We start from the raw sequence: 24,781 nt of genomic DNA, 5'->3' as shown, positions 1-24,781 counted from the left end.
ATCATCATCATCATTTCATGTACACCTTGAGCTCATTCAAGGAAAGGTGGAATTTCTTTCTATATACGTAGGAATGTAAAGCTGTCATTGCGTTTAACTGGAGGATTTGCAGTGCCACATAACAATTCTGGATTTGCATGAAGTCAAGGTGCAGGAGAGGAACAAAAGAGAAGGCAGGTTTTTAACAACAGCAGATAACTGAATAAAGCAGGGACAGAGGGACATGAGAGGACCTGTGTAGATATGGGGGTTTGGGTGAGTTGTAAAGGGAGGGGGTGAGGGACTGGAAAAGAGGGTGGTGGGTTTGGGACGCAATGTGAGCAGGGGCAGCAACCTGTAAAAAAAAAAGACACAAACTTCTGAATCTCCAGTTTCTGAGTGAAGCATTAAAAAGGCGGGAGGGAAATAAAGATACTCCAACTGTGTTTTAAAATAGAAAGTTTTATTATTGAAAACACACACACATTATAAACATGAGAAGGGCAAATCGGGAACTGCTGTATAAGCAGGCCTATGGAGGATGCATAGGCAGAACTAACACCAGTGTGGTATATTGGTTAAGAGTGGTGGACTTGTAATCTAGTGAACCGGGTTGGCTTCCCCGCTCCTCCACATGCAGCTGCTGGGTGACCTTGGGCTAGTCACACTTGCCTTAAGTCTCTCAGCCCCACTCACCTCACAGAGTGTTTGTTGTGGGGAAGGAGGGGAAAGGAAATTGTTAGCCACTTTGAGACTCCTTTGGGTAGTGATAAAGTGGGATATCAAATCCAAACTCTTCTACTCTTCTTCACCCAGAAGTCATAAGGAATATTCACACTTGCAGAGAGCTATTTACACTTCTTTGGGCAATGGAAGCTGCCAACATCCAGACAATCTCCTCTTTCAGCAACTTTATTTTTTTTTTAATAATATTTATTAAATTTTTAACAGAAAAGAGTTACAAAATAATAACACACAAGGAAAAAAAATACAAAGATACAAAAACCAAAAATTTAACATAAAAAGAAAAAAGTAAAAAACTAAAAATCCCTCTTTTATAATATCTTACATTCATTTACTTATTTTCATGACTTCCTCACACCTCCCTTTTTTGTATTCCAATTAAAAATTTATTCAGCAAATTCATAACCTCATATTTTACCCTTAATTATTTATCTTCACATATTCAAACTTCAAATTTTCATCTGATATCCATCCCTTCTTGCATATTCTTATTTTACCTTATTACTAGAACCACTTCATTTTATTCCAACGTCTTTAACATTCAATAATTTTACAGTGTTTCTGTAGATAGATTTTAAATTTCTTCCAATCTTCTTCCACCGACTCTTCTCCCTGGTCTCGGATTCTGCCAGTCATTTCAGCCAATTCTATATAGTCCATTACTTGCATCTGCCATTCTTCCAGGGTGGGTAGGTCTTGTGTCTTCCAATGCTTTGCAATGAGTATTCTTGCTGCTGCTGTAGCATACATAAAAAAAGTTCTATCCTTCTTTGGCACCACTTGGCCGACCATACCCAGGAGAAAGGCCTCTGGTTTCTTCAAGAAGGTATATTTAAATACCTTTTTCAGTTCATTATAGATCATTTCCCAGAAAGCCTTAATCCTTGGGCACGTCCACCAGAGGTGAAAGAATGTACCTTCAGTCTCTTTACATTTCCAACATTTATTATCGGGCAGATGATAGATTTTTGCAAGCTTGACGGGGGTCGTGTACCACCTGTATATCATTTTCATAATATTCTCTCTTAGGGCATTACATGCCGTGAATTTCATACCTGTGGTCTCTTTCAGCAACTTTAATCAAGCTTATGGGGTGTGGCTTAATGAGGGGAAGTGAGATTGGGCACATCCCATATGCACACAAGTTGCATCTCAGATCTGTCCCCCCCCCCCGCCACTCCACCCCATGTGTTAGCTTGATATCAAACATTCCCATATTTAGCAGGGAGGGGGTATTTAAGTAGGCTTAGGTCAGGGGTCAGCAAACTTTTTCAGCAGGGGGGCGGTCCACTGTCCTTCAGACCCTGGGGGGGCGGTGGATTATATTTTGAAAAAAATAATGAATGAATTCCTATGCCCCACAAATAACCCAGAGATGCATTTGAAATAAAAGGACACATTCTACACATGTAAAAACACGCTGATTCCCGGATCATCTGTGGGCCAGATTTAGAAAGTGATTGGGCCGGATCTGGCCCCCGGGCCTTAGTTTGTCTACCCATGGCTTAGGTAAATGCACTTAGAATCTTCCCTTTGCTTGAGATTCCACTGTAATTATTATTATCATTTATTTATTTATACCCCACCTTTTATCAAGAGTTGATTTTATTTATTTTATTTCATAAAACACTGCTTGAGTGCAAAACAAAAAAACAAAAACAAACAAAGCTGTTTACAAAAACAGTTCCCAGTTGCAGGGATGATTCTAAGTGAAACCCCACCTTCTCAAAGTCCCCTGTGTATTTGCCCTTAATGTCTGAAGAGGAATTTTTGCGTCCCAGAAAAACCAGCTTCAGTACCGCCGGTTCATCTTCTTGAACTTCTCATAGTGATAGTCGTCGGTTGCTTTCTCATTTGGGGGGCGTTTGCGATTTGGTGGAGACCCTATGTTATAAAGAAAGAGGGAACCTTAATTAAATCAACTTTTATAAAAAGATGATAAGCGATGAGATTTAGATAAAGGCCTATGTGACGCCAAGAGGTAGCCTTCAACCTTTCCAGACCTAATCCAGAATTAGTCCCAAATGTAACTTGTTGTTTGTTTGTTTGTTAAAAAAAATGGGAAACATCATATATGCCTATATATTTTTTTCCTTTAGAGTGCCCACAAGCAAAAAAGAGGCAGGGGCTCCTATATATTTTTAAACAGTTGCATAGAGGAACAAAATTCAACTTGTCATTCAGGGGTAAAATAGACAAAGCTAAAAAAAATAAATAAATGGTCCATGCTGCTATGAAGGGTTCCATTTTCCTTGGTGGAGGATATGTCTATCAGTGGTAGGAAAGGTCTACCAAATTAGCCAGGATAGCTAAAGAGACTATCCAGGTTCTATTTCTGAAACCCCAACACTACAAGACATTATTATGCTGGGAACTGATTATTATTATGAAAGGGAATATAAGAACATATTTCCTGGAGCAGGAGAACTACAGCAGCATAGGCATGGAGAAGGGATGCAGCTCAGTGGCAGACCACCTGCATGAAGGCCATATATAGTTAAGTCTCTGAATGGTATTTAAGTTTTGTTCAGATTAGATCCACTGAAATTAATGGACCTAACTTTGTCATGGTCGTTAATTTTTAATGGATCTATCTACTGTGAGTAAAACTTAAGACCCTCTAAGATTCATGCCCCACCTGCATGTTAACCGCATCAGAGCTGAGAGTCAGAAGACAAAGGCAGCTTATGTATGCAAGCTGTGGACACACACAGGCATTGCAGATATCCACACACTGATGTTTTGCAGGAACTTACTCTCAGGTTCTGGTTTCTCGGTATCTCCCACCCTGAGGGGACGGGCTTTGGGTTCTTCTTTGTTTCTCCGTACTGGTGCATTCAGCTCTTCATGATAAACTGGAAGGATTCAGAATATTACAATAATGCAGGGCAGCAGAGTTTAAGACAATGGTCCAGTTCAGATCCAGCACCAAATCATAGTATTGGGCTTTGTGAATGAGCCTTTTATGTCTTTGGGGTTCCAAGGTTCCTTCTCTTCTCCGCATTTGGTTTGCTTCAATTCAGATTTTTGTCCTGGTTTCATCAAACCACAGTTTGCCATGGCATCTGAACCAGCAACTATGGCTTGCCTTGTTCTCGAAACCATGGTTTCCAATCCTGGTGTGATGGGTAAGTGCAACCCTAGTTCAGTCAGAACAGCACACTACAGTTTTGAAACCAGGAAGGGAGGGAATCACAATGCATAAAGGAAGGAAGAACGAGGAAAGAGTAGCTGGCAGACCATTAGGTCCTTAAAGGCTCATTTACATAGCTCCAAGCCACGGTTTAGCATTATGTCTGAACCAGTACTTTCGTTTACATCAGGGATGAAAGCATTTCCAGAAGCACCTATACATCTGTTCTGAGAACACAGTTCTCTCTGTGATTTGAGCCGATATTTTTTACCAAGTTCTGAAAATGTTTAAAACACTGATTATGAAGCTGTATAGAAATGATGGTGGTAATGTTGATGATGCTGAAGATAATACCATTTGTAAGTTTATTCATTAATAGGTTATCTACCACTTCATAACAATGCTCTCAACGCATTCTACAGAAATTGTAACAGTGCAAGTTACATAAGTGGGACCTACAATACTGAACAATGTTTCAGTGTCTACCCAATCAGTTCAGGATTCCAGATAATCTGGTAGTAATATTCAGATCCCTAGAAAAACAGGCCAGAGTTTACCCAACATCTAGAAGACAGTAACCACAGTACCAGGAGTTGAATTTGCAAATGAGCCACTGTGACTGGATTAGAAGGAACAAGCTTTACTTTGTAATATGATAATAATAATAATAATAATAATAATAATAATAATAATAATAATAAATTTATTATTTATACTCCGTCCATCTGGCTGGTTTTCCCCAGCCACTCTGGGCGGCTTCCAACAAAGTATTAAAATACAATGGTCTGTTAAACATTAAAAACTTCCCTAAACAGGGCTGCCTTCAGATGTCTTCTAAAAGCCTGGTAGTTGTTCTTCTCTTTGACATCTGGTGGGAGGGTGTTCCACAGGGCGGGTGCCACTACCGAGAAGGCCCTCTGCCTGTGCTGCTACCAAATTCTATACAAAACCAAAACTAGTCAGGCCTTCTTAGCTTCCTTTCCCTACTAGGATTACTCAGAACTGATTCCCCCATACAACAATTTCTTAATCAATTTAGTTCCTGCTCACATCGCAGCAGGTATGTTTGTGTGTGGTTTCTCTTCTCTCTGGCAATACCTATGCTCTGCAGTCCCTCAAAAAGAACAGGTTGTCCAAAGAACAGGCAAAGAGGACTAGACTAGTGTTTGGATCAGTGTCTGCCCAACCAGCCCTTATGCAAAGAGGGCAACACAACCATGCCTGAGACTCACATCTGTTGTGCTGGACGTAGTTGACGGCCATGTTTGTTGGGACAAAGGAGGTTTCACTGTCTTTCTTTTTGTTCTGCTGCTCGGCCAGCAATCGTGCTTTGGCCTCCTCGGTGGAAATGATGTTTTTGATCTTAGCTCTGAAAGGAAAAGAAATATATGTATATGATGTTCTCTTTATACAAAGTAGAGACGATCACCCCAGATTTGGTGGGGAAAGGCAACCCAAGCATCACCAGCACTATACACATAAAGCACTATCATACCCCTTTAAGGAGACATGGCTTTCCCAAACAATCCTGTAGTTTGTTCAGGGTGCTGAAAATTTGTTAGGAGACCCCTATTCAGCTAGGAAACAAAACCTGGTTTATTAATGGGTGAAGGCCCCTGGGGATTCTCTTTTAGGCCTTTGATGCAGTGGAACCTCCAGATAGACTACATGCCTAAAACTTCTCACCAGCTTGGGGTTTTGCATGAAGTTCCTAAATCATGAATTGCTCTGAGACTGTCTTGTTACCAATATTTGCAGGCCGCTCGGAGAGCCTTTTTTAAGGGTAAAAATGCTTGAAATAAACAAGTACCACCCAAGTCACCTACTCAATTCCAAGGTCCACCTCTGGAATGCCGCTCAGCATCTGATTGGACAGCATCTCCTCAGTCTTCTTAGCTGAAGAGACCCGAATACTCTCAGGCAGCTCATATAGACAGTCTTCGGCATTCTTCTGCTTCACTTTCTGCTCCTCATTTTCCACAATTCCCTTCCTTTTCTTCAGCTCAGTTTCAATGTACTTCATCCTGAACAGGGAGTCAGAAGAGCAGGAGTCAAGAACACACTCTATCTATGTGGGGCTGCACATCCCTGCTAAGTTTCAGGTGTCAGAACACCAGGCCTTCAAACAGGGCCTTGGTGGCAGGCTGTGGTCAGCATTTTTGGTTGGCAGCAGAGTAGGTGGTAGGGTCCTCCCACGAACTTGCTGACTGCCCATTGTCACTGGGCTGACTCTGGGCCCATATTGATTTTTGGCAGTATTTTATTGCAGATCCTACTTGTACCACTGAAGACCAATTGCTGGGGTGGGGTGGAGGGACGATGACAAAAAATGATATGGGTAGGCTATTGGTCTTTTGCCCTTCTTGTGGGCTTCCGGAAGGTATCTGATTGGCCATTGTACAAAACAAGATGTTGGATTGAGGTGGGCTTTGGAATCATCCAGCAGTCAAGCTCTTCTTATGTTCTTAAGCACAGAATAATAATAATAATAATAATAATAATAATAATAATAATAATAATTTATTATTTATATCCCGCCCATCTGGCTGGGCCTTCCCAGCCACTCTGGGCAGCTTCCATAAAAACCAAAAATACAGCAAAATCACACGTTAAAAACTTCCCTGAACAGGGCTGCCTTCAGATGTCTTCTGAATGTCAGGTAGTTGTTTATCGCTTTGACATCTGCTGGAAGGGTGTTCCACAGGGTGGGCGCCACTACCGAGAAGGCCCTCTGCCTGGTTCCCTGTAGCTTTGCTTCTCGCAATGAGGGAACCGCCAGAAGGCCCTCGGCGCTGGACCTCAGCGTCCAGGCAGAATGATGGGGGTGGAGACGCTCCTTCAGGTATACTGAACCGAGGCCGTTTAGGGCTTTAAAGGTCAGCACCAACACTTTGAATTGTGCTCGGAAACATACTGGGAACAATAGGAAGTGCCAATAGGAACATTTGGAGGGTAAGAATGATAAGTGTGCACTATGGACAATAAAGGAGTCCTTACTCCTGCCAAATTAGTCTACTAAATAGGATGTGACAAGATTCTTACATATCAGCATCTTCATCCCTCCTGTTGGTCTCTGCGGAAAAAGAAGTCCCAAGGTTGAGGTCCTCTTCTTCGCTGATCCTGGAAAAAACCAGTAACAAATTTGTTAAAATGTCAATGTCTCATTTGAGATGTTAAGCCAAACCATGGTTTCCTCTAAACTACAGCTTGAGCTAGCAAATGTATACCACACCATAATTCTGATGTAGTCAAAGATAAGCATTTTAAAGTTTCGTTTATTTTGACAGATAGAGAACTGTTTCACCTTCTCCAGTAATACTAGAATTTGGGGCCATCCAGTGAAGCTGAATGCTGGAAGATGGGACGAAAGAATGTACTTATTTACATATGACATAATTAAACTGTGAAATTCACCCCCACAAGATGTTGTGGTGGCCAATACCACCAGCAGCAGGAGAGCAGTAGCTAGGGCTGGGTGATATTGGGTTTTCAACATCACAGTGTATCACCAGCCAAACATCGTGGTTTGGCGATAAATTGTGATGTTGTAAAAAGCTGCACTGGCCCCAGTCGGCGAGGTGCCGGGTGAACCTGCTGCAGCTCTCACCATGGGAGCTGAGGCACTTTCACCTTGGTGCCTTGTGGGCTGTGGCCAATACAGCTGGCTCCAGCCTGCTGCTCAGCTGGGGGTGCGGAAAGGCTCCTGCCCCCAGCTAAGTGAGCCCAGAGTCCCCTGCCGCTTGTGCATGACCAGCAAGGGAATCAGGGCCCCTTGGCCAGGCTCTGCTGGGGGCAAGAGGGTGCCTGCCCCCAGCGGAGCCAGCTCCGGTGTCCCTGCCACTCGTGCCTGAGCAGCAAGGACCCTGGGGCTCCTTGGCCAGGCTGCCTCCGCCTTTGCTGGTGTGGGGGGTGGGTGAGTGCGTTTCAGGTTTTGTGCTTTTGACTGCCTTAGCCTTAGCCTGTGTGGGTGCACTGCCTCTTTCCTCTGGGGGTTGTTCACCCCAGGAGGAAAGATGCAGTCCACCCTCCCGGGTGAATTCTACCAGGAGGGTGAGCTCTGTCTTTCTGGTAGGAAAGGTGCAGCACACCCTCCCAGTTGGAGGCAGCCTGGCGGTAGCCAAACCAAGCCTGCAGCCTCGATCCCGTTCCTACTTGAGTGCAAACAGGAGCGGGGGCGGGGCTCTATCACCAGGGAAGGGCAGGCTTTGCACTTCCCAGCTAAGCAGCCCCGTTCTCGCTCCTACTCGCATGCAAGGAGGAGCAGGGTAGGGGCTCTCTCAGCTGTAGAGGGGGAGATCTTTAACGGTGCCCCCATCCCACCGCTGGCTCCTGCGAGCTGGTGGTGGGTTGGAGCTCCATAGAACCGCTTTGCTGAGGGGACGGCAGCAGCATGTTCATTAGCCAAGCAGTTTAAAGAAGTGGAGGGAGGAACAAGCTGTATCGGCGATGCAGCTTGTTTCTCCCTCTGCCAGGGCAGAGTGCAATGGAAATTTCACCAGCAGTATATCACTGGTGAAACTGCTGCCGCTTGAGTCCCTCTGCCTCCAGCTCCTGGCTAGATTTTTTCCTTCCTCAGTGTGCTGGGCACTGGAGACAGAGGGACTCAAGAGTGGTAGTGGCATCACCAATGATATACCGCTGAGTGAAGCTGTCACTGCGGTCTCCTCCGCCCCCCGTACTGGTCCTGGGCGATATATTGATACAGTGGTGCCTCGCAAGACGAAATTAATCCGTTCCGTGAGGCTCTTCGTATAGCGTTTTTTTCGTCTTGCGAAGCAAGCCCATTGACAGCTTAGCGGATTAGCGCTATTAGCGGTTTAGCGGCTTTTAGCGATCAGCTGTTAAGTGGCTTATCAGCGGATCAGCTGATAAGCGGCTTAGGAAAAGGGGGGGAAAAGGGGAAAAAACCCGCAGGAACTCGCAAAACATTTTCGTCTTGCGAAGCAAGCCCATAGGAAATTCGTTTTGCGAAGCGCCTCCAAAACGGAAAACCCTTTCGTCTAGCGGGTTTTCCGTCTTGCGAGGCGTTCGTCTTGCGGGGCACCACTGTACCAGCGCTAGCAGTAGCCATACCAACAGCAAAGCAGGTAGAACTTTTGCTACAGTCTTCCTGCTTTTCCTCTTCCTCCAAAGGGAGAGGAGAGATGCCGGACCATCCGTGGAGGAGGATGCTGGACCCACTCACCAATGACTTGCAACAGCTAAGTCTGATAACAGATTTTGGGGTGGGGTGGTTAAAGGGGGGAAATAGTTGTTTATCTGCTAATTATTGGGTGGGAGTATTCTTTGTTTATTATCTGAGTATGGAATGTTCCTCCATACCTCTCCTTGCCCCGTTCTTTCAGTTTCTTCATGTCCACCATTCCACCGGTCTTTATTTTAAAGGGATCATCCTGGTGGGAAGAGGAAGGAAGACAGTCCATGATCTGATCCTACTTATTGCAGTATAACAGAGGTGGGGATTTTTTCCCCAGCCGGAGGGCTGTATCTCTTCATGGGGGACACGTTCCAGTAGTGGGTGGAGCCAGAGGAATACGTCATTGGGCTACATTACCATCACACAAATGTCATAGGGCATGTTCTTGCTGTGCTCGATAGGTCTCACTCTCAGATGGGTGTACACAGGATGGCTGCAATCGTACATATTCACTTCCCTTGGATTAAGTCCCACTGAATTCAGTAGAACTTACTTCTGCGTAGACCCAGTCAGGATTGCACTGTAAGGCTATACTTCTATGAATGTTTATTTAAGGGTAAATAATTCTGTAACAGTTCTGCACTTACTAGGGGTCGAGCTGATAACAACACACATATTTAATTCACCCTACTTTCTTTCATATGGTATCCATCTATCGCATACAACAGAAGCGGAGTAAAAGCGATCAAATTTAATACATTGGTACTTTGGTTCTCAAACTTAATCTGTTCCGGGATTCTGTTCAACTCCCGAAACCGTTCGAAAACCAAGGCGCAGCTTCCGATTGGCTGCAGGAGCTTCCTGCACTCAAGTGGAAGTTGCGTCGGACATTTGGCTTCTGAAGTTGCGTCGGACATTTGCAAACCAGAACACTTACTTCCGGGTTTGCGGTGTTTGGGAGCCGATTTGTTCGGCAACTAGGCCGTTTGAGAACCAAGGTTCCACTGTATAAGATCACATTCACATCTAAAACAACATTTAAGGCAATCTATTTGTAAGTAATGAAGTCCTAATTTGGCTGAGGTCAACTGGATCCCATAAGAACTGCTAAAGCAGATCAAACAGAGCCCTTGTCAATATTGTGCAGAGAAAACGTAACACCATTAGCTAGGAATCGGAAATGTTTCTGTCAGCCTTGTTTAGGACAGGCAAAGGGGGAGAAGAAGAAAAGGTGATGAACTGTGCCTAAGGATCTTGATTCTTTTTTTTATGGTTCTATCTAGGTAAGATAAATGACAAAAGTTCAATCTTACCGCCAGGGTGGTTTCTTCTTGTAATTTCTCCCCCACGAGCAGAGCAGCCGCACTTCAAATACACAAAAGAAATTCAGGTCATTCAGCAGCAATGCTCCCAATGTGCTCTCAGGTTTGACAATGCATGACAATCTGCAGCAACAGGTGGCACCTGAATGAACAGTATTCAGAGCCAGTGTGGTGTAGGAGTACTTGTTAGAGTAACTTTCCTTAACCTGGTGCCCTCCAGATGTTTTTGGACTACAACTTCCATTAGCCCTAGTCAACACAATCATATGATATTGGAACAGATGAGATCTGTAGTCCAAAACATCTGGAGGGCACCAGGTTGGGTAAAGGCTCGGGTTCCAATCCTCACGCAGCCATGAAACTGACTGGGTGACCTCAGGCCAGTCACTCTTTCTCTGTCCAATCTATGCTGCAGAGTTGTTGTGAGAGAAGCTACTTCCTCCAGACAACTCCCATCAGCCCCAGCAAGCATGGCCAAAAATTAGTTTTGCAATCATGGGTACTTGAAACTTTTCAAAAGCAAATGAATCCCCAGGAAAAAAACTGAGCTTCTTAGGAAGTCAATGTCCCACAACAGATCAAAGACATCCATGGCCACAGTGTCTCTGAAGTCTGAGGATCTTTACAGTTAGAAGAACTCCTGGACACCACTTACCTGACTCCATTTGGCCTCCTCCTTAGACTCTGCACTTCTTTTGCTTCCTCTAGTTTTAGCCTGTGGGGGTGGGGTGGGAGACACAACACATAAACACACAATAGTATGGGAAACTATTTTCAAGTGGTGTGGTGGTTGCAGGAGTCCATGTCCTGCATGAGGGGGAGGCGGCCAGTGGACATGAGCCTGCAGTGGTGACTGCAGGCACCAGAGCCACCTTGTCACTCCTAGGAGAGATGCGTGGCTCAGGTGCACTGCAGGCCCCATGGTAAGTGCAAGTAGTGCCCAGTGTGTCCTGCCGCCCACCTCCTCTAGATACCCTGCTGCTGGAAAAAGCACATAAATATTAAATCAAAATGAAATAAATTATTCCTTGGGAATTATCAACATTTTGGGGCCTATGGGCACATTTGAATTTTTGAGAATGTGTTGTGAGCACTCACTACCCCAGGCACTTGTCTCTTCCAGACAAGCCCGTACCCTCACGAGAGACAGAAAACGTGTACTCATGCACACATCACTTTCCCAAGGGGTCTGGATAAAAGTTAAGATTCAGTAGAATTAAATACTCTTCCCCCTTTAGCTCTATTTCTCTTCCTTACTTCTGCCCTCCCCTCTATGGAGCGATATCATGGGAGGGGTATTTCCAGCTGCCCCACCCTTTGCCCTTGGAAACCTTATAAGAAGCTGTTGCAGGAAAGGGGACTGTGAGCAACATCATGGGAAGGGTGGTTCTAGGACTAAGGTGAAACTGTGAAGCTCCCTTGTTATTGTTGCTCTTGGATGCTGCTTGTTGTTTTAAGTAATCTTATTATATTTATAGTACTGAAATGTGGGTTTTGGTATATTATTATAGTTTGGTTTTTTTTTTTAAAGGATTACCAATTTTAATTCTGTTTCAAATTCCAAAAACACTTTGAAGGGCTCACATTCCTCCTCAAATCTCTTTGCATATACCAAGTAATTTATTCAGTATAATAAATAGGCAGTCTTGAATAAAGTGGTAATATTGAGTAATATGTTGCCCAGAGGCAATCTGAAACAGGGGCAAAGTTTAATCAGCATAACAAGTGAATTTTGCAAATCTACAACTAAGTCTACCAAAGTTAAAAAGCATTAAACTGGGCAACCTACCCCTTGTAGCCTGAACCTATAGCCTATGCCTGTCTTTCAATTCAGATATTGCCATATCTAAGTCTGTCAGTGACAGTACAGAACACAGTCTGGGTTTTCTCTGCATGTCGCAGCAGATCTGTATGCAGTATTATACATGACTATCAAGCTGCTGCTAGAATGCTCACACCTGTTACTGCGCAGGGCAGACCCTAGAAAGAAGTGTGCCAGGTTTTCATCTAGGGCAAGTTCAGCCTAGCTGGTACAAGGCAGGACCACAGCAGGCCCTGCTACCCAGCAACCATTTCCCAGCCCATGGTTTTGGTATGTTATTATGAAAGTGTATGTTTGTAGTGTATGTTTGAAATGCAGCCCTGTTTCTTTCTTGTAAGCCACAGTGAGCATGCTTTTTTGTGGGTGGAAAAGCAGAATACAAATAATACAAAGGGGAAAAGGTAACCACCCGCACCAGCTCATGTCCACGGAAGCTGAAGGGGCAGATTCAGAAGCTTCACAGGTACCAGGAGAAGATTTCAAGGACATGTTGCCTCCTGTCCCCTGTTGTAGAAAAATATATAGAAAAATATATCTCTCCTACTAAGAGCCAGCGTGATGTAGTGGTTAATTAAACCAGGGACGTCTGAGAACAGATCCTGCTCAGTCTATGAAGGGCTTACTTTATGAAGCTGGGCCAATCTCTCAGCCTAACCTACTTTACAAAGCTGCTGTGAAGGTACAATACAGCACGGAGGAAGGAAAGTGAACCATGAACCTTTCCTGGAGCTTTTTGGAGGACAACAACAACAGTCGTCATTAAAATAAACGTACCAACCACTTTGCAAGAGAACCCGACCCCCAAACCACTTTCCAACCGCACTCCCCCCGAAGTTTAACTAAGGTGGGGTGTTTGTGTCGTGCACTCCGCCAGCACCCACCGGACCTCCTCGGTGACCTGCGCATCCTCGTCATCCTCGTCAGAGTCCACCTTCCTCCGACGGAAAGCCTTCCCCGCAGGCATGTCCCCGGCTGTGTTGGCGGCGAACCCTCTTCCCCCCCGTCGCTTGCGGGAGGAACAATGGCCGCTTCCGTGTCTCCGCCTTGCTCCTCGCGCTGTTAGAGTGACACGACGAAGCCGCTTCCGCGTCGCTTTGCCCTTAGAATGTGTGGGCAAGAGTGTGGCGCTGTCCAGCGGCTTGGGAGGTCGGCAGGGTTGATGTTAGTTCTGATTCCCCTACGTGCAAACGCGCGGTAGGGGGCGCGCATGGGGGCGCAGAAGAGAGGGGTGACCTTGGCTGAGAGTGCGTGAGTGTCTCTGTGTTTGTTCCCCTAGAAAGCAGTTGGGGGTTTTACAGGAAACTTGTATGTTCTTCAAAACATTCATCATCATCATCATCATCATCATCATCATCATCTATTTATTTACATAGCGACATCAGTGTGCATGGCTCTGTACAGATTAATATATACAGTATAACCAAATATCTTAATTTTTATTTCCAAGCTTGTGAAGCATTCATAACCCCTCATCCCTCGCTAGTGGTTTAGTACTCAATTTGTGCCCCACCTTTTCCTCCAAGGGGCTCAATGTGTTACCCATAGAATCACAGAATTGTGAAGTTGGAAGGGATCCTGAGGGTCATCTAGTCCAATGCAATGCAGGAGTCTCAACTAAATATTCTATGACAGATGGCCATCCAACCTCTGCTTAAAAGCCTCCATAGAAGACAAGATTAATCCGGCAAGATTTGTTTTTGAGAAACCCATGCTGGGTCTTAATAATCACAGTATCCTTTTCTTTTTAGTTATCTATTCTAATACCTTTCCTGGTTTGATATCAAGCTGACCCTTCTGTAGTTACCAGGGACGACTTCTTTCGCCCCTTTTTGAAGATGGGGACAACATTTGCCAGCCTCTAATCTGCAGGGGCAACAACCGCTGTCAAGGAAGCGGAGACCATATTCTAAAAAGCCATAGCTATTGCTGACGGATTTTTTTGGGGGGTGGGGGTGGTGCTGGAGGAGGTGACACATATTCTGAGCAGGAGGCTCTTTCCTTTAAACCCCATATTTTTGGGGCACAATTTTTCTCTTCTGGTGACATATGGGGTGGATACTATTCTTGGCAGATTATTATTTTTTTCGTGGGGGTGGGGACACACGAACTGTAGGATGCTTTATGGAGAGTCACATACTGATCAGGAGGCTCTTCACATCAGATCCCATACTAGTGGGGCACTAGGGGTGTAACCCAGGATTTATGTTAAGGGAGCAGGCTTCATGTTAGGGAGGGGGCAGAACCTCAGTTAGTTAGTTTTTTTATTGATTTACTAGATTTGGGGGGCAGCTGCCCCACTGTCTTCCCCCGCCTCCGCCCCGGCTACCCCCATGTGGGGCACACGTATCACCACTGTTTTTTCTCTTGGGGGGGGCATTGACAGAACAGGGTGTGCTCGCTGGAGCGCGCCCAACATTCCTCAGAAAACACGGACATTCTATTCTACACGAGTAGAACGTCCCTGGTTTCTGAGGAATTCGCATTTTCATGCTACTGTTCGGTAGTGGCAACGGCCTCCTTCGCTCCCTATCCCCGCCTCCAGGCCCGCCTCTGTTCCCTCCCAGCCCGGCTGCTGGTACCACCTCCTCCTCCTCTTCCTCCGCCTGCTCCTTCTCCTGTCAAAACCGCCCATCTCATCCGAGCTGCTGTCAGGCAGCCGCCTCTCCTCCTCCCGAGGAGGCCTGAGCAGGTAAACAGCGACCTACCTGAGAAAGGGAAACCTTCCCCCGCATTTGGCCTTGGACGCCCCGAGCCTCTTTGGCTTGCAGAGAGGACGATGAGCGCGGGGCGGGGGCAGCCTTGGGCCTAGTTGGGGTACCCGAAGCACCGGCCTCGCCTGGCCCGTCGCCCCGGAGAAGGGCGTTCCAGGAGCGAACGGGGAGGTAGGTGGCGATTTTGGAGCTGGGCAGATGCAAATTGGGTCACCCCCCAAAAAAAAAAATCGGTATGGGGGAGCCATCAGCCACTTGAAAGTTGGGGTTTTAATAAAATGCTTTCTGATGTTGATCCAAGGAGGGAATGAAGGGAGGGGGCAGCCCTTTTAATTCACACCACCGTTAGCTTGCGTGGTGGGAAGAGGAGGTCCAAGTTGATTTTTCTTTAAAAGCGCTCATTAATGTATCAACCCCCGCTTATTATTATGGGGAACCTTAATAATTATTCCTATGGGGGCATTATTAATGCATCAGTCCCCTGTTATTACTATGTGGAGATACTGGGAGAGGTGGATGCCTTTATAATTTTATTAACTATTTTATTAACTATTACATTTGGGTTTGTGTGGGGAGAATCTGTCACATGTGCTGAATTTGGGGTGGGGCAGCCAGCTGTGCCCGTTCATTATTTTTAGTGGAAAATCTAATTGGGGGGAACAGCTCCAGACAGGTTCATGATTCTCCCCGTCTCACCCAGCTTTGTAATGTGATATTACTTTTTGGGAAGTGGGGTATGAAGATGGATTTTAAAATATTTTCTTCAGATGTTTCCTCTTGAAAGGGGGAGATCTTTGGTTGTGGATTTGTGTGTGCATTGTTGTTTAATGAGTTACTCTGAAAGGAAGAGTTTGTTTCAAAGTTCTGATCGCTTAATATTGGTTTGTTACTGTTTAACATGATTTTGATGTCCCTTTTCTGTGGAGTGGTCTGAAATTTACACCCCTCAATTGTCTATAATTATGTATATTGAATCTGACTGACAGCATTGAACTGGGATAGTGATGGTATTTCAGCATTAAACTATAATGTAGATAGAATACGGTATGTCCTTTAAAAAATAATAATACATATATCTATTTGTCTTCTGTGACACTGACACAAGGGCAATCATAGGAACATGTCTGGATCACATATAAGAAGAGCCTGGCAGCAAGATAAGGTTAAAGGCCAATCTAGTTGAGCATCCTGTTCTCTCAGTGGTCAACCAGATGCCTTTGACAGTGATGGGGACCCTGTGGCCCTCCATATGTTGTTGGGACTCCAACTCCCATCAGCCCAGCACATGTGGGAGTTGTAGCTTAGTAACATCTGGAGGGCCACAGGCGCCCCACCCTTGGTCATAGGAAGCCTGCCATGCAACAATACTCTTCCTATTTGTGATTCCCAGCAAATAGGCATTGTCACTAGTACCCAGTGATGTAGCCTTATTCTCCAGGAGTTTGTCTAACCTCATTTTAAATATAGGAAACTTGATGGTGGAAAGCATTGGTTTGGGATAATACGCAAGAGTGTTGATGTGACAGCTGAACCGTGTGGTCAAGATGGACTTGATGTTTCTTAATTAGGGCAGAATATGCCCTCACAGGATGTCAGTTATGCCTTTTGGGTGGCAACAGAGGGCTTGTGTTGGGAGTTGGCCCATTCTTTCCTTGGAAATCTCAGGGATGCAAAAATTCAATGGAAATTAGGTTTCTGATGCTGTATCTTTTTGATTTAAATTTGGATAGTTTGAGGGCACACTAGAAAAACTGCAGCTTTGTGTTGTGTAGGCAGACTTGTGTGCCTGCACCCAGATAAAGCTGTGAATGTCACAGTAAGGTTTGGTGCATGTAGGATTTAACAAAATGCACTTGTGCCTTTTAAAATGGCAGGTCAGTAACTATTTGGTAGAATGGAAGCTTTCCCTTCCACCATGGCTCACGACACTCTACAATATGATAGAGGAAATGATTGCCAGAAGAATGGCAAACCTTTTCATTGCCTTTGCTAGCTTGGAGTGATATGATTTCTGGACTTTCAGCACACTTGGATTGCTAGAAAAAGTTGAATCATTAATCCGTTCAAGGCTTGTGTTATCGCCAGTAAATTGTTTGCACAGGGGTGTGGAACCTCAGGACTGAGGGCTAAATGTGACCCTGATTTTCTTTCATTCTCAATTGTTTCCAAAGTCTCTGGTTTGATTTGCATTTAATTCTGGGAATCGTTTTTTGCCCCAAACAAATATGGTGAACTTCTGAATATTGGACAAAGAAAATAAAAGAATGGGACTGTCTGTGTCTGTCTGTCCATGGCTGCAGGAATGGGAGGGTGGGTGCAGGCATCTGTGAAAAATGGAGGGAGAGAAATGTCAAGTTGGATGATGCAGCAGCTCCAGCTGTTGAAGGGGAAAAAATGATGAGTAATGCGTCATTCGCTCATTGGAAGGACAATTGGCTGCTCATTCTTGCGAGTGCTCTTTGGAGCTTTCTGTTCCTGTCATTGTTGCTTGGAGGTTCATTTGCTTTTGCCCTCTTCTGCCAGTACTCTGAATAACGATCTGTTCCTTTTCCACAGTAGATGGGAATCGCTGCCTAGGGGAAAATTAATCCCTACAGTAACAACCATTTTTGGTTGATTTAGCAGAGCCTAAGATTTTGTCTCGGGACGCAGGTGGCGCTGTGGGTTAAAGCCTCAGTGCCTAGGGCTTGCCGATCGAAAGGTCGGCGGTTCGAATCCCTGCGGCGGGGTGCGCTCCCGCTGCTCGGTCCCAGCGCCTGCCAACCTAGCAGTTCGAAAGCACCTCCGGGTGCAAGTAGATAAATAGGGACCGCTTACCAGCGGGAAGGTAAACGGCGTTTCCGTGTGCGGCTCTGGCTCGCCAGAGCAGCGATGTCACGCTGGCCACGTGACCCGGAAGTGTCTCCGGACAGCGCTGGCCCCTGGCCTCTTAAGTGAGATGGGCGCACAACCCCAGAGTCTGTCAAGACTGGCCCGTACGGGCAGGGGTACCTTTACCTTTACCTTTAAGATTTTGTCTCCTTGCTAGTGCCAGCACCCTCAAGTGGCAGAGATACCAGCTGCACATACACATTTAAAGCACATGGCTTCCACCACCCCCACCCCCCCACAAAAAAATTTCTTTAAAAAAAATTCCAGGAATTATATTATTAAGGATGCAGGGAATTGTGACAAACTACATTTGCTAGGATTCTTTGGAGGAAGCTTTGTGCTTTAAATGGATAGTGTGGCCTCACTCCCACAGGATGGCCACAGACTTTGATGACTTTAAAAAAGGACTGGACAAATTCATGGAGGAGAAGGCTATTGAGGGCTACTAGCCATGATGTCTATCCTGTGTTGAGATGGGCCAGCCCTGTTGATTCATACCAAAGTGGCAGTTGGTTCAAGACTAGGGTCTGTTTATGCAATGTAGTATGGACATCCAAGTCATGAGAAGTCATGGTTCCACTTTATTATTCACTCTATTGCAGCTTTCCTCCACAAACTAGTGTCTTCCAGCTGGTTTTGACTACAACTCCCCACGTATCCCTAATGTTGTATGCAGTTTTTCCAGTTTCTGAGTGCTTTGTTTCATGGGTCATCAGACATGTACCGTCCTTTGAATCATAGGACACAGAAGTGTGTTTCAATACCTGCTCTCTTGCAACAAGAGATTGTGTCAATCCGTACAAGGCCCAGAGTTTTCAAGTCCAGGTAGATTTCCTTGTCAGTAACCTTTTTTTCCTCCAGTAACCTGAAGTCAGCTCCAGGTTATGTCAAGCTAAGGCCATGTTAGCTAGAGGTCAACTCTGCACTGGAATGTGACATGCTGATACATATATGAAGTTCACTGGGTAACCTTCAGCTTTCCACTGCCTCTCAGCCTAACCTTCCTCACAGGGTTGTTGTGGGGATTAAAGAACAATGGGGAGGACCATGTATACTACACTGAGCTCCTTGGTGAAAAATGTGGGATATAAATGCAATCAATCAATCAATCAATCAATCAATAAATAAATAAATAAATAGAAAAAGACAGGCTTGTGGTTCAGCTTCTCTCATTTAAAATATGAACAGATGAGCAAGCTGAATGTGAAAACAATCTGACCAGTTTTGCTGTCCTTCTCTCTCTCTCTCTCTCTTGATCCACACAGGTGAACCCAGGTGCAATATGGGTGATCCCAGAGACATTTGTCCTCACCTGGATTCCATAGGTGAAGTCACTAAGGATGATCTGCTTCTTAAATCCAAAGTAAGGAAAAATTCATTTGCAAAAAAATTACCCAATCCATAAACAAACAAATACATTTTAAGACTGGGGTCAAGGAGATCCCCAGTACCATGATAATATCCTTGGGGAGAAGATAGGACTACTAAACCAGTGCAAGTCTGACTTAAGTATTCCCTACATGTCTGAAGCTCATTCCTAAGAGGAAAAGTTATACATAGCATCAGGGTGGGGAAGCTTTGGCCATCCACATGCTTGCTGGACTGCAACTTCCATCATCCATGACCACTGACCATGCTGACTGAGGCTGATGGAAGTTGGAGCCCTGCAAATTCCAGAGGAGGACACCGAGTTGTATTGTTGGACTTCAGCTCCCATCATCCCAGACTACTGGGCATGCAGGTTGGGGCTGATGGGAGATCCAAGTCCAACAATGTAGGGAGGGTCATAGTTTCCCCACACTTGGTTGAAGAAGAGGCATTTCTTCTTTCATGAGGGAATACATCTTTTGAACAGAGGCATTCTCTCATCTTTTTGCATGCCATAGGGAATGTTCCTCCTTAGATCAGGGATGAAGGGGCCTGTGGCCCTCCAGATATTGCTGGACTTCCAACTCCTATCATCCAAGCTTCATTGGCCACATTGGCCGGAGCTGATACGAGTTCAGCATCTGCAGGTCCATCATTTCCCCACTCCTTTGTCTGATGATGAGTCTGTCTCTGAGGACGATAGGCCACTGATAATTATTTCTCCTCCTCATATGAAACAGGGTACTTGCCAGTCTTGTGGAGCAGGGGGACCAAACCTGTGGGCCTGTCTTCAGGTAAAGACATTCTTTTCAAATACATTTTCCTGCATGCATGACTTTTATTCTTTCTGTTGTAAAATGTCATTCACAGCAAGTTACTGAACTGTACCAGGTAGACTTTTCACCTTTGGGGTGTGAAGTAGTACTATTTTCTGTGCATTGTGTGTGTATCCATACCCACCCACCCACGCACCAACCTTTTTATTGCTCTCAATTTCTTTTGCCATGTTTCCACTGTGACTGTCAATTGGCTTTGTTTCACTTCAGGTTTCCTGTCCTTATGTTGGTTGCGGGGAATCCTTTGCTGACCACAGCACCATTCATGCACAGGTAAGAGATCTAGTTTCCCCAGAAAGCAAGCGAGCAGCCAGGAAAATTTCCTTGGAACTTAATTGTAACACCCCCCCCCCCAAATGTTTAGGATTCAACACTTCTCTCAGCCATGTTGCTTTGAAAACACACAAGTATTGTCTAGATCTGAGGTCCTCTAATTTTTTGTACTAGCTGAGGGACATATTTTGGAAACGTAACACACTGTTGTGGCCAATTCTTGTGTCTATCTTTTCCCTGCACTGTTGGAGGCAATATGCCTCTGAATACCAGTTGCTCAGAATCACAAGTGGGGAGAGTTGCTGTTTCACTCAGGTCCTGCTTTTGGGCTTCCTGTTGAGGCATAAGAATGTAAGAAGAGGCCTGCTGGATCAGGCTGATAGCCCACCTAGTCCAGCATCTTCTTCTCACAGTGGCCAACCAGATACGTGTGGGATACTTACAAGCAAGATTCCAGCACAAGAGCACTCCCCACTCCTGCAGTTTCCAGCAGCTGGCATTCAGAAGCATTACTACCTCCAAGTAGCATTAAATTTCTGCCTCCAATTAGAAATATAAAATTGTTAGTCAGGATTACTGCTATCTGGAGAGCATAGCCATTATGACTTGTAGTCATAGATAGCCTTCTTCTACATGAATTTGTCCACTCCTCTTTTAAAGCCATCTATGTTTGGGGCCATCATCTGTGGGGGTGAGTTCTATAGTTTAACTATGCACTGCCTGTCCTAAATATTCCAACATCCAGCTTTGTTGAAGAGAGGGAGAAAAATGCCTCTCTATTCACTTTCTTCACATCATGCATAATTTTATAAACTTCTAGAATGGCACTTCTTACTCATCTTTTCTCTAAACTAAAAAGTCCCAAATGCTGCAACCTTCCCTCATAGGGATGTTATATCACACCTCTACTATCAAAGGTGGTATGTCTCTCAATACCAGGTACTCTGAATTGCATGCGAGGAGAATTGCTGTTGCCCTCAGGTGCTGCTTTTGGGTTTCCCATTGGGGCATCAGCTTGGCCGCTAGGAAAGCAGGATGCTGGACTTCCTAGCACTCCTTTGGCCTCATCCAGCAGAGCTGTGCTTACATTCTTATTGAACCTGAGGCTCTATCTTCTTGCTTCTGCTCTGACTGCATTGCAGTAGAATTCAAGATCAGTTGGATCTTGCCTGTGCAATTTCACAGTCCCACTTCTTGGGTACCATAGATCAGAAAAATAAGATTGTTAGTGTTACTGCTACCTAGAGCAGCATCCCATCATTGAAACTGATGGACATGACTGACTTTGGCCCATTAATTTCGATGGGTCTGCACTGCATAGCTGGACACAACCCAGATTAATTGGTGTGCTCTCTGTGTTTGTGTGTTTTTAAATTGCTAGGCCAAAAAGCACAACCTGACGGTAAACCTGACAACGTTCCGGGTATGGTGCTATGCCTGCGAGAAGGAGGTTTTCTTGGACCAGCGGTTGTCCTCCCACACACCAGTCCCTCCATCAAAATTCATGGACCAGGTGAGTGTTTTGTGGCAAAGCTGGATGCTTTGAGTTACTCTTTTTCTTAGCTCAAGTGGTCAACATGTAAGACTATCCCAACTTGGAATGTAGCAGAGAAGTGTCAGGACCAGTGGGATCTACAACACAGTATGGTACCTTCATTACATATCTTTAGGCTAAAACATTTCTCTTCAACCAGACATTTGGCTGATTAACATTCTATGGCTTTTTAAATGTGTTTGTGGGAGGATATCTATTGTTTTGTTTTATTATGTGTTTTATATTCTCATTTTGTATTTTTCTGTTGTGAACCACCCTGGCATCTTTGGATGGGCAGTGGTATACACATTTAATAAATAATAATAACATTTCTCTTTTTTTTTTACTTATTAAAAGCATTTTAATCTCGTTCTTTGGCCTCCAGATGACTGGAAGCTTACAAATGTCAGTGATGAGACAGTCCCTGCCCTCAGGCCTAACAGTCTAAAAAAGAGAAGGGATCAGGAGACAGGAGGAAAAAAGAAAACTCAGCTGTTGTTTCTTAGTTTGGAGAAATATACTGTGTGGCAAAGCAGAATTGCCTTTGATATTTACTCCCCAACTTTCACTTCCAGGATTCTCCTCCACCCACCCATTCCCTAAAAGCCGTCCCCATTGCAGTTGCTGATGAAGGGGAGTCCGAGTCGGAAGATGATGACCTGAAACCAAGAGGTAAATCCAAAGGTCTTAGAGTGTGAAAATACCCCTTTCCTTTTTCCTTGAACACAGAAAATAAAAACGTAGCAGTGGGCATAATGAACAAGCCTCCAATCCCCTCCCTTTTTTCATTCTTTTTCTAGGCCTTACTGGAATGAAAAATCTTGGTAACTCCTGCTACATGAACGCTGCACTCCAGGCTCTCTCAAACTGGTAGGTTTTCAGAGTCATTTTCAGATAATTGCTATTTACAGACTGCAGACCACTACAGTGGTGCCTCGCAAGACGAAATTAATCCGTTCCGTGAGGCTCTTCATATAGCGGTTTTTTCGTCTTGCGAAGCAAGCCCATTGACAGCTTAGCGGATTAGCGCTATTAGCGGTTTAGCGGCTTTTAGCGGATCAGCTGATAAGCGGCTTAGGGCTTAGGAAAAGGGGGGGGAAAGGGAAAAAAACCCCGCAGGAACTCGCAAGACATTTTCGTCTTGCGAAGCAAGCCCATAGGGAAATTCGTTTTGCGAAGCGCCTCCAAAACGGAAAACCCTTTCATCTAGCGGGTTTTCCGTCTTGCGAGGCGTTCGTCTTGCGGGGCACCACTGTACCTTCATCACCCTCCAGCTAGTATGTTTGGTACTACAATTCCCATTATCCCCCAGCCAGCATATATGCCATTATAACACCCATCAACCCCCAACCAGTATGTGTTGCACTATAACTCCCATCAGCCCCCTATTAGTATCTTGGGCACGACAAAACCCATCAACCCCCAAGCCAGCATCTTGTAGTCCAAAGCATCTGGATGTTGCACCAGCTTGGCAGAGGCTGCTTGTAGGCCAGATCTGGTGGCTTCTTTGGGGCCAGGCAGATTTTTTTTTAGCCGCTTGGTCTCTTCCACCTTTTATTAAAGGCATAAATGTTTCCCTTTCTCTCTGCCCCCAATTGAAGTTGTTGTATAAATCATAACCCACTTTTCTTTCTTTCTTGTCTTCCTATCAGTCCCCCACTCACTCAATTCTTCCTTGAGTGTGGTGGTCTCGTGCGCACTGACAAGAAGCCAGCACTTTGCAAAAGTTACCATAAGCTGATTTCCGAAGTGTGGCATAAGAAGCGGTGAGTAAATCTAGGACACTGCGGCTGTAGGGACCACAGCTCACTGGTAGAGCACTTGCTTTGCATGCAGAAGGTCCTGGTGTTGTTGTGGTTTTTTAAAAAAATAAGATTTTATTAAAGTTTTTTCATGATACAGTAAAATAATCTAAATTAAAACAAAAGCAAAGAGAGAAAGAAAAAAGAAAACAATGAAGGAAAAGAAAAAGTAGAAGAAAAGAAAAATAAGAGAAGAGAAGAAAAATAATAAGAACTACAGTGGACGCTAAGGTTGCGAATGTGATCCATACGGGAGGCACGTTCACAACCCGCAGTGTTCGCAACCCGCAGCGCCGCATCTGCGCCCGCGCAGGTTGCGATTTAGTGTTTCTGCTCATGCGTGAGCGCCGAAACCCAGAAGTAACCTGTTCCGGTACTTCTGGGTTTGGTGCAGTGCGCAACCTGAAAACATGCAGCCTGAAGCATCTGTAACCCAAGGTATGACTGTACTGATTTTCCATCTGTCAGTTATATAAAAGACATATTCACTGTAGAATGACACCAAACTGATCTACATTCTGTTAGGCAATACTTTCCCAGTCTTCTGACTCGGGTTCTGTTTCCAGTGGCATTCTAATTTTATGAAATATAGTATCTAGGTAGGGCTGAGAAAAGACTTCCTGCCTGAAACTCTGGAGAGCTGATGCTAGTCTATAGACAATACTGAGCTAGATAGACCAATGGTTTTTAAAGTAATTAGGTTTGTTTAAATAAACTCATCAGGGCCCCAAGCTATTAGGGGCTCTATGTACCACCTGTAACACCTTGAACTTGAAATTTATCTTGCGAATCTCCAGAGATTCTATACATTTTCAGTTTTGCTTTTTCTTCCCTAAAACCAGCCCAAGTTATGTTGTCCCCAGCAGCCTGTCGCATGGAATCAAGCTGGTCAACCCCATGTTTCGAGGGTATGCACAACAGGTGAGGCGGATGGCAAAGGGGCAATCCCAGATGTTTCTGATTCCCTCTTCTTGCTGCAGTAAGAAAATTATATTCTCCTGGGCTGTGAGAAGTTAAACAGCATCTGTTTCAGGGAGCCAAGGCAGAGACTGAGTTACTGATACAACATGTAGCCTTCCAGCAAGCAGGGGATTCCATTTGCCATGAAGTATAATAGGGCGGGGGTGGGAATCTTTTTAAGCTTGAGGGCCATATTACTTTCTGGGCAATCATCTGGGGGCCACATGCAATTTTGTCCGCCCCCCCCAGTAATCACAAAACTTTTTGTGGGAGGATTGTACAGCATCTA

The 24,781-nt window shown here is 44.9% G+C and overlaps 2 protein-coding genes across 6 annotated transcripts in view; one reads left to right on the top strand and one right to left on the bottom strand.

Annotated features, from left to right (window-relative positions):
- Positions 1–425: 425 nt before the first annotated feature.
- On the bottom strand, positions 426–13,178 carry LOC307207536 (splicing factor C9orf78). 2 transcript variants are annotated; one of them, XM_079961538.1, is made up of 9 exons: positions 13,019–13,178; positions 10,971–11,030; positions 10,307–10,358; positions 9,179–9,249; positions 6,899–6,976; positions 5,683–5,880; positions 5,089–5,225; positions 3,480–3,578; positions 426–2,607 (listed from the first exon to the last, which is right to left on the bottom strand). In XM_079961538.1, exons 1-9 carry the CDS (start codon positions 13,099–13,101, stop codon positions 2,516–2,518), a joined length of 870 nt encoding a protein of 289 aa, XP_079817664.1. In that variant the 5' UTR covers positions 13,102–13,178; the 3' UTR covers positions 426–2,515. The 2 variants fall into 2 exon arrangements, with proteins under 2 accessions (XP_079817664.1, XP_079817665.1); XM_079961539.1 differs by having other exon boundaries at positions 13,024–13,169.
- A 1,348-nt stretch (positions 13,179–14,526) lies between these two features.
- The window catches only part of USP20 (ubiquitin specific peptidase 20), a 37,574-nt gene continuing 27,319 nt past the window's right edge, over positions 14,527–24,781 (top strand). For 2 of the 4 annotated variants that reach the window (XM_079961254.1, XM_079961251.1), the window contains exons 1-9: positions 14,528–15,019; positions 18,985–19,082; positions 19,828–19,881; positions 20,134–20,196; positions 21,578–21,709; positions 22,306–22,402; positions 22,531–22,600; positions 23,383–23,496; positions 24,375–24,453. In XM_079961254.1, coding sequence (XP_079817380.1) covers positions 19,002–19,082; positions 19,828–19,881; positions 20,134–20,196; positions 21,578–21,709; positions 22,306–22,402; positions 22,531–22,600; positions 23,383–23,496; positions 24,375–24,453 — 690 coding nt within the window. In that variant the 5' untranslated portion in view covers positions 14,528–15,019; positions 18,985–19,001. Of the gene's footprint in view, positions 15,020–18,984; positions 19,083–19,827; positions 19,882–20,133; positions 20,197–21,577; positions 21,710–22,305; positions 22,403–22,530; positions 22,601–23,382; positions 23,497–24,374; positions 24,454–24,781 lie in introns of all 4 variants that reach the window. The other 2 variants (XM_079961253.1, XM_079961252.1) reach the window with 2 other exon arrangements.

The sequence above is a fragment of the Podarcis cretensis genome, assembly GCF_951804945.1.
Source record: "Podarcis cretensis genome assembly, chromosome: Z".
Taxonomy (NCBI): Eukaryota; Metazoa; Chordata; class Lepidosauria; order Squamata; family Lacertidae; genus Podarcis; species Podarcis cretensis.
Note: the sequence above shows the minus strand (reverse complement) of the source record. Positions and strands in the feature narration are given on the sequence as shown.

Excerpts from the sequence above, each read along its gene's own strand:
- LOC307207536 (XM_079961538.1), bottom strand. The coding sequence starts at position 13,101 with ATGCCTGCGGGGAAGGCTTTCCGTCGGAGGAAGGTGGACTCTGACGAG. Across the intron at positions 11,031-13,018 it reads CAGGTCACCGAGGAGGTCCG|GCTAAAACTAGAGGAAGCAA; the intron begins GTGGGTGCTGGC and ends CCACCCCCACAG. Across the intron at positions 10,359-10,970 it reads AGGAGGCCAAATGGAGTCAG|TGCGGCTGCTCTGCTCGTGG; the intron begins GTAAGTGGTGTC and ends GTGTATTTGAAG.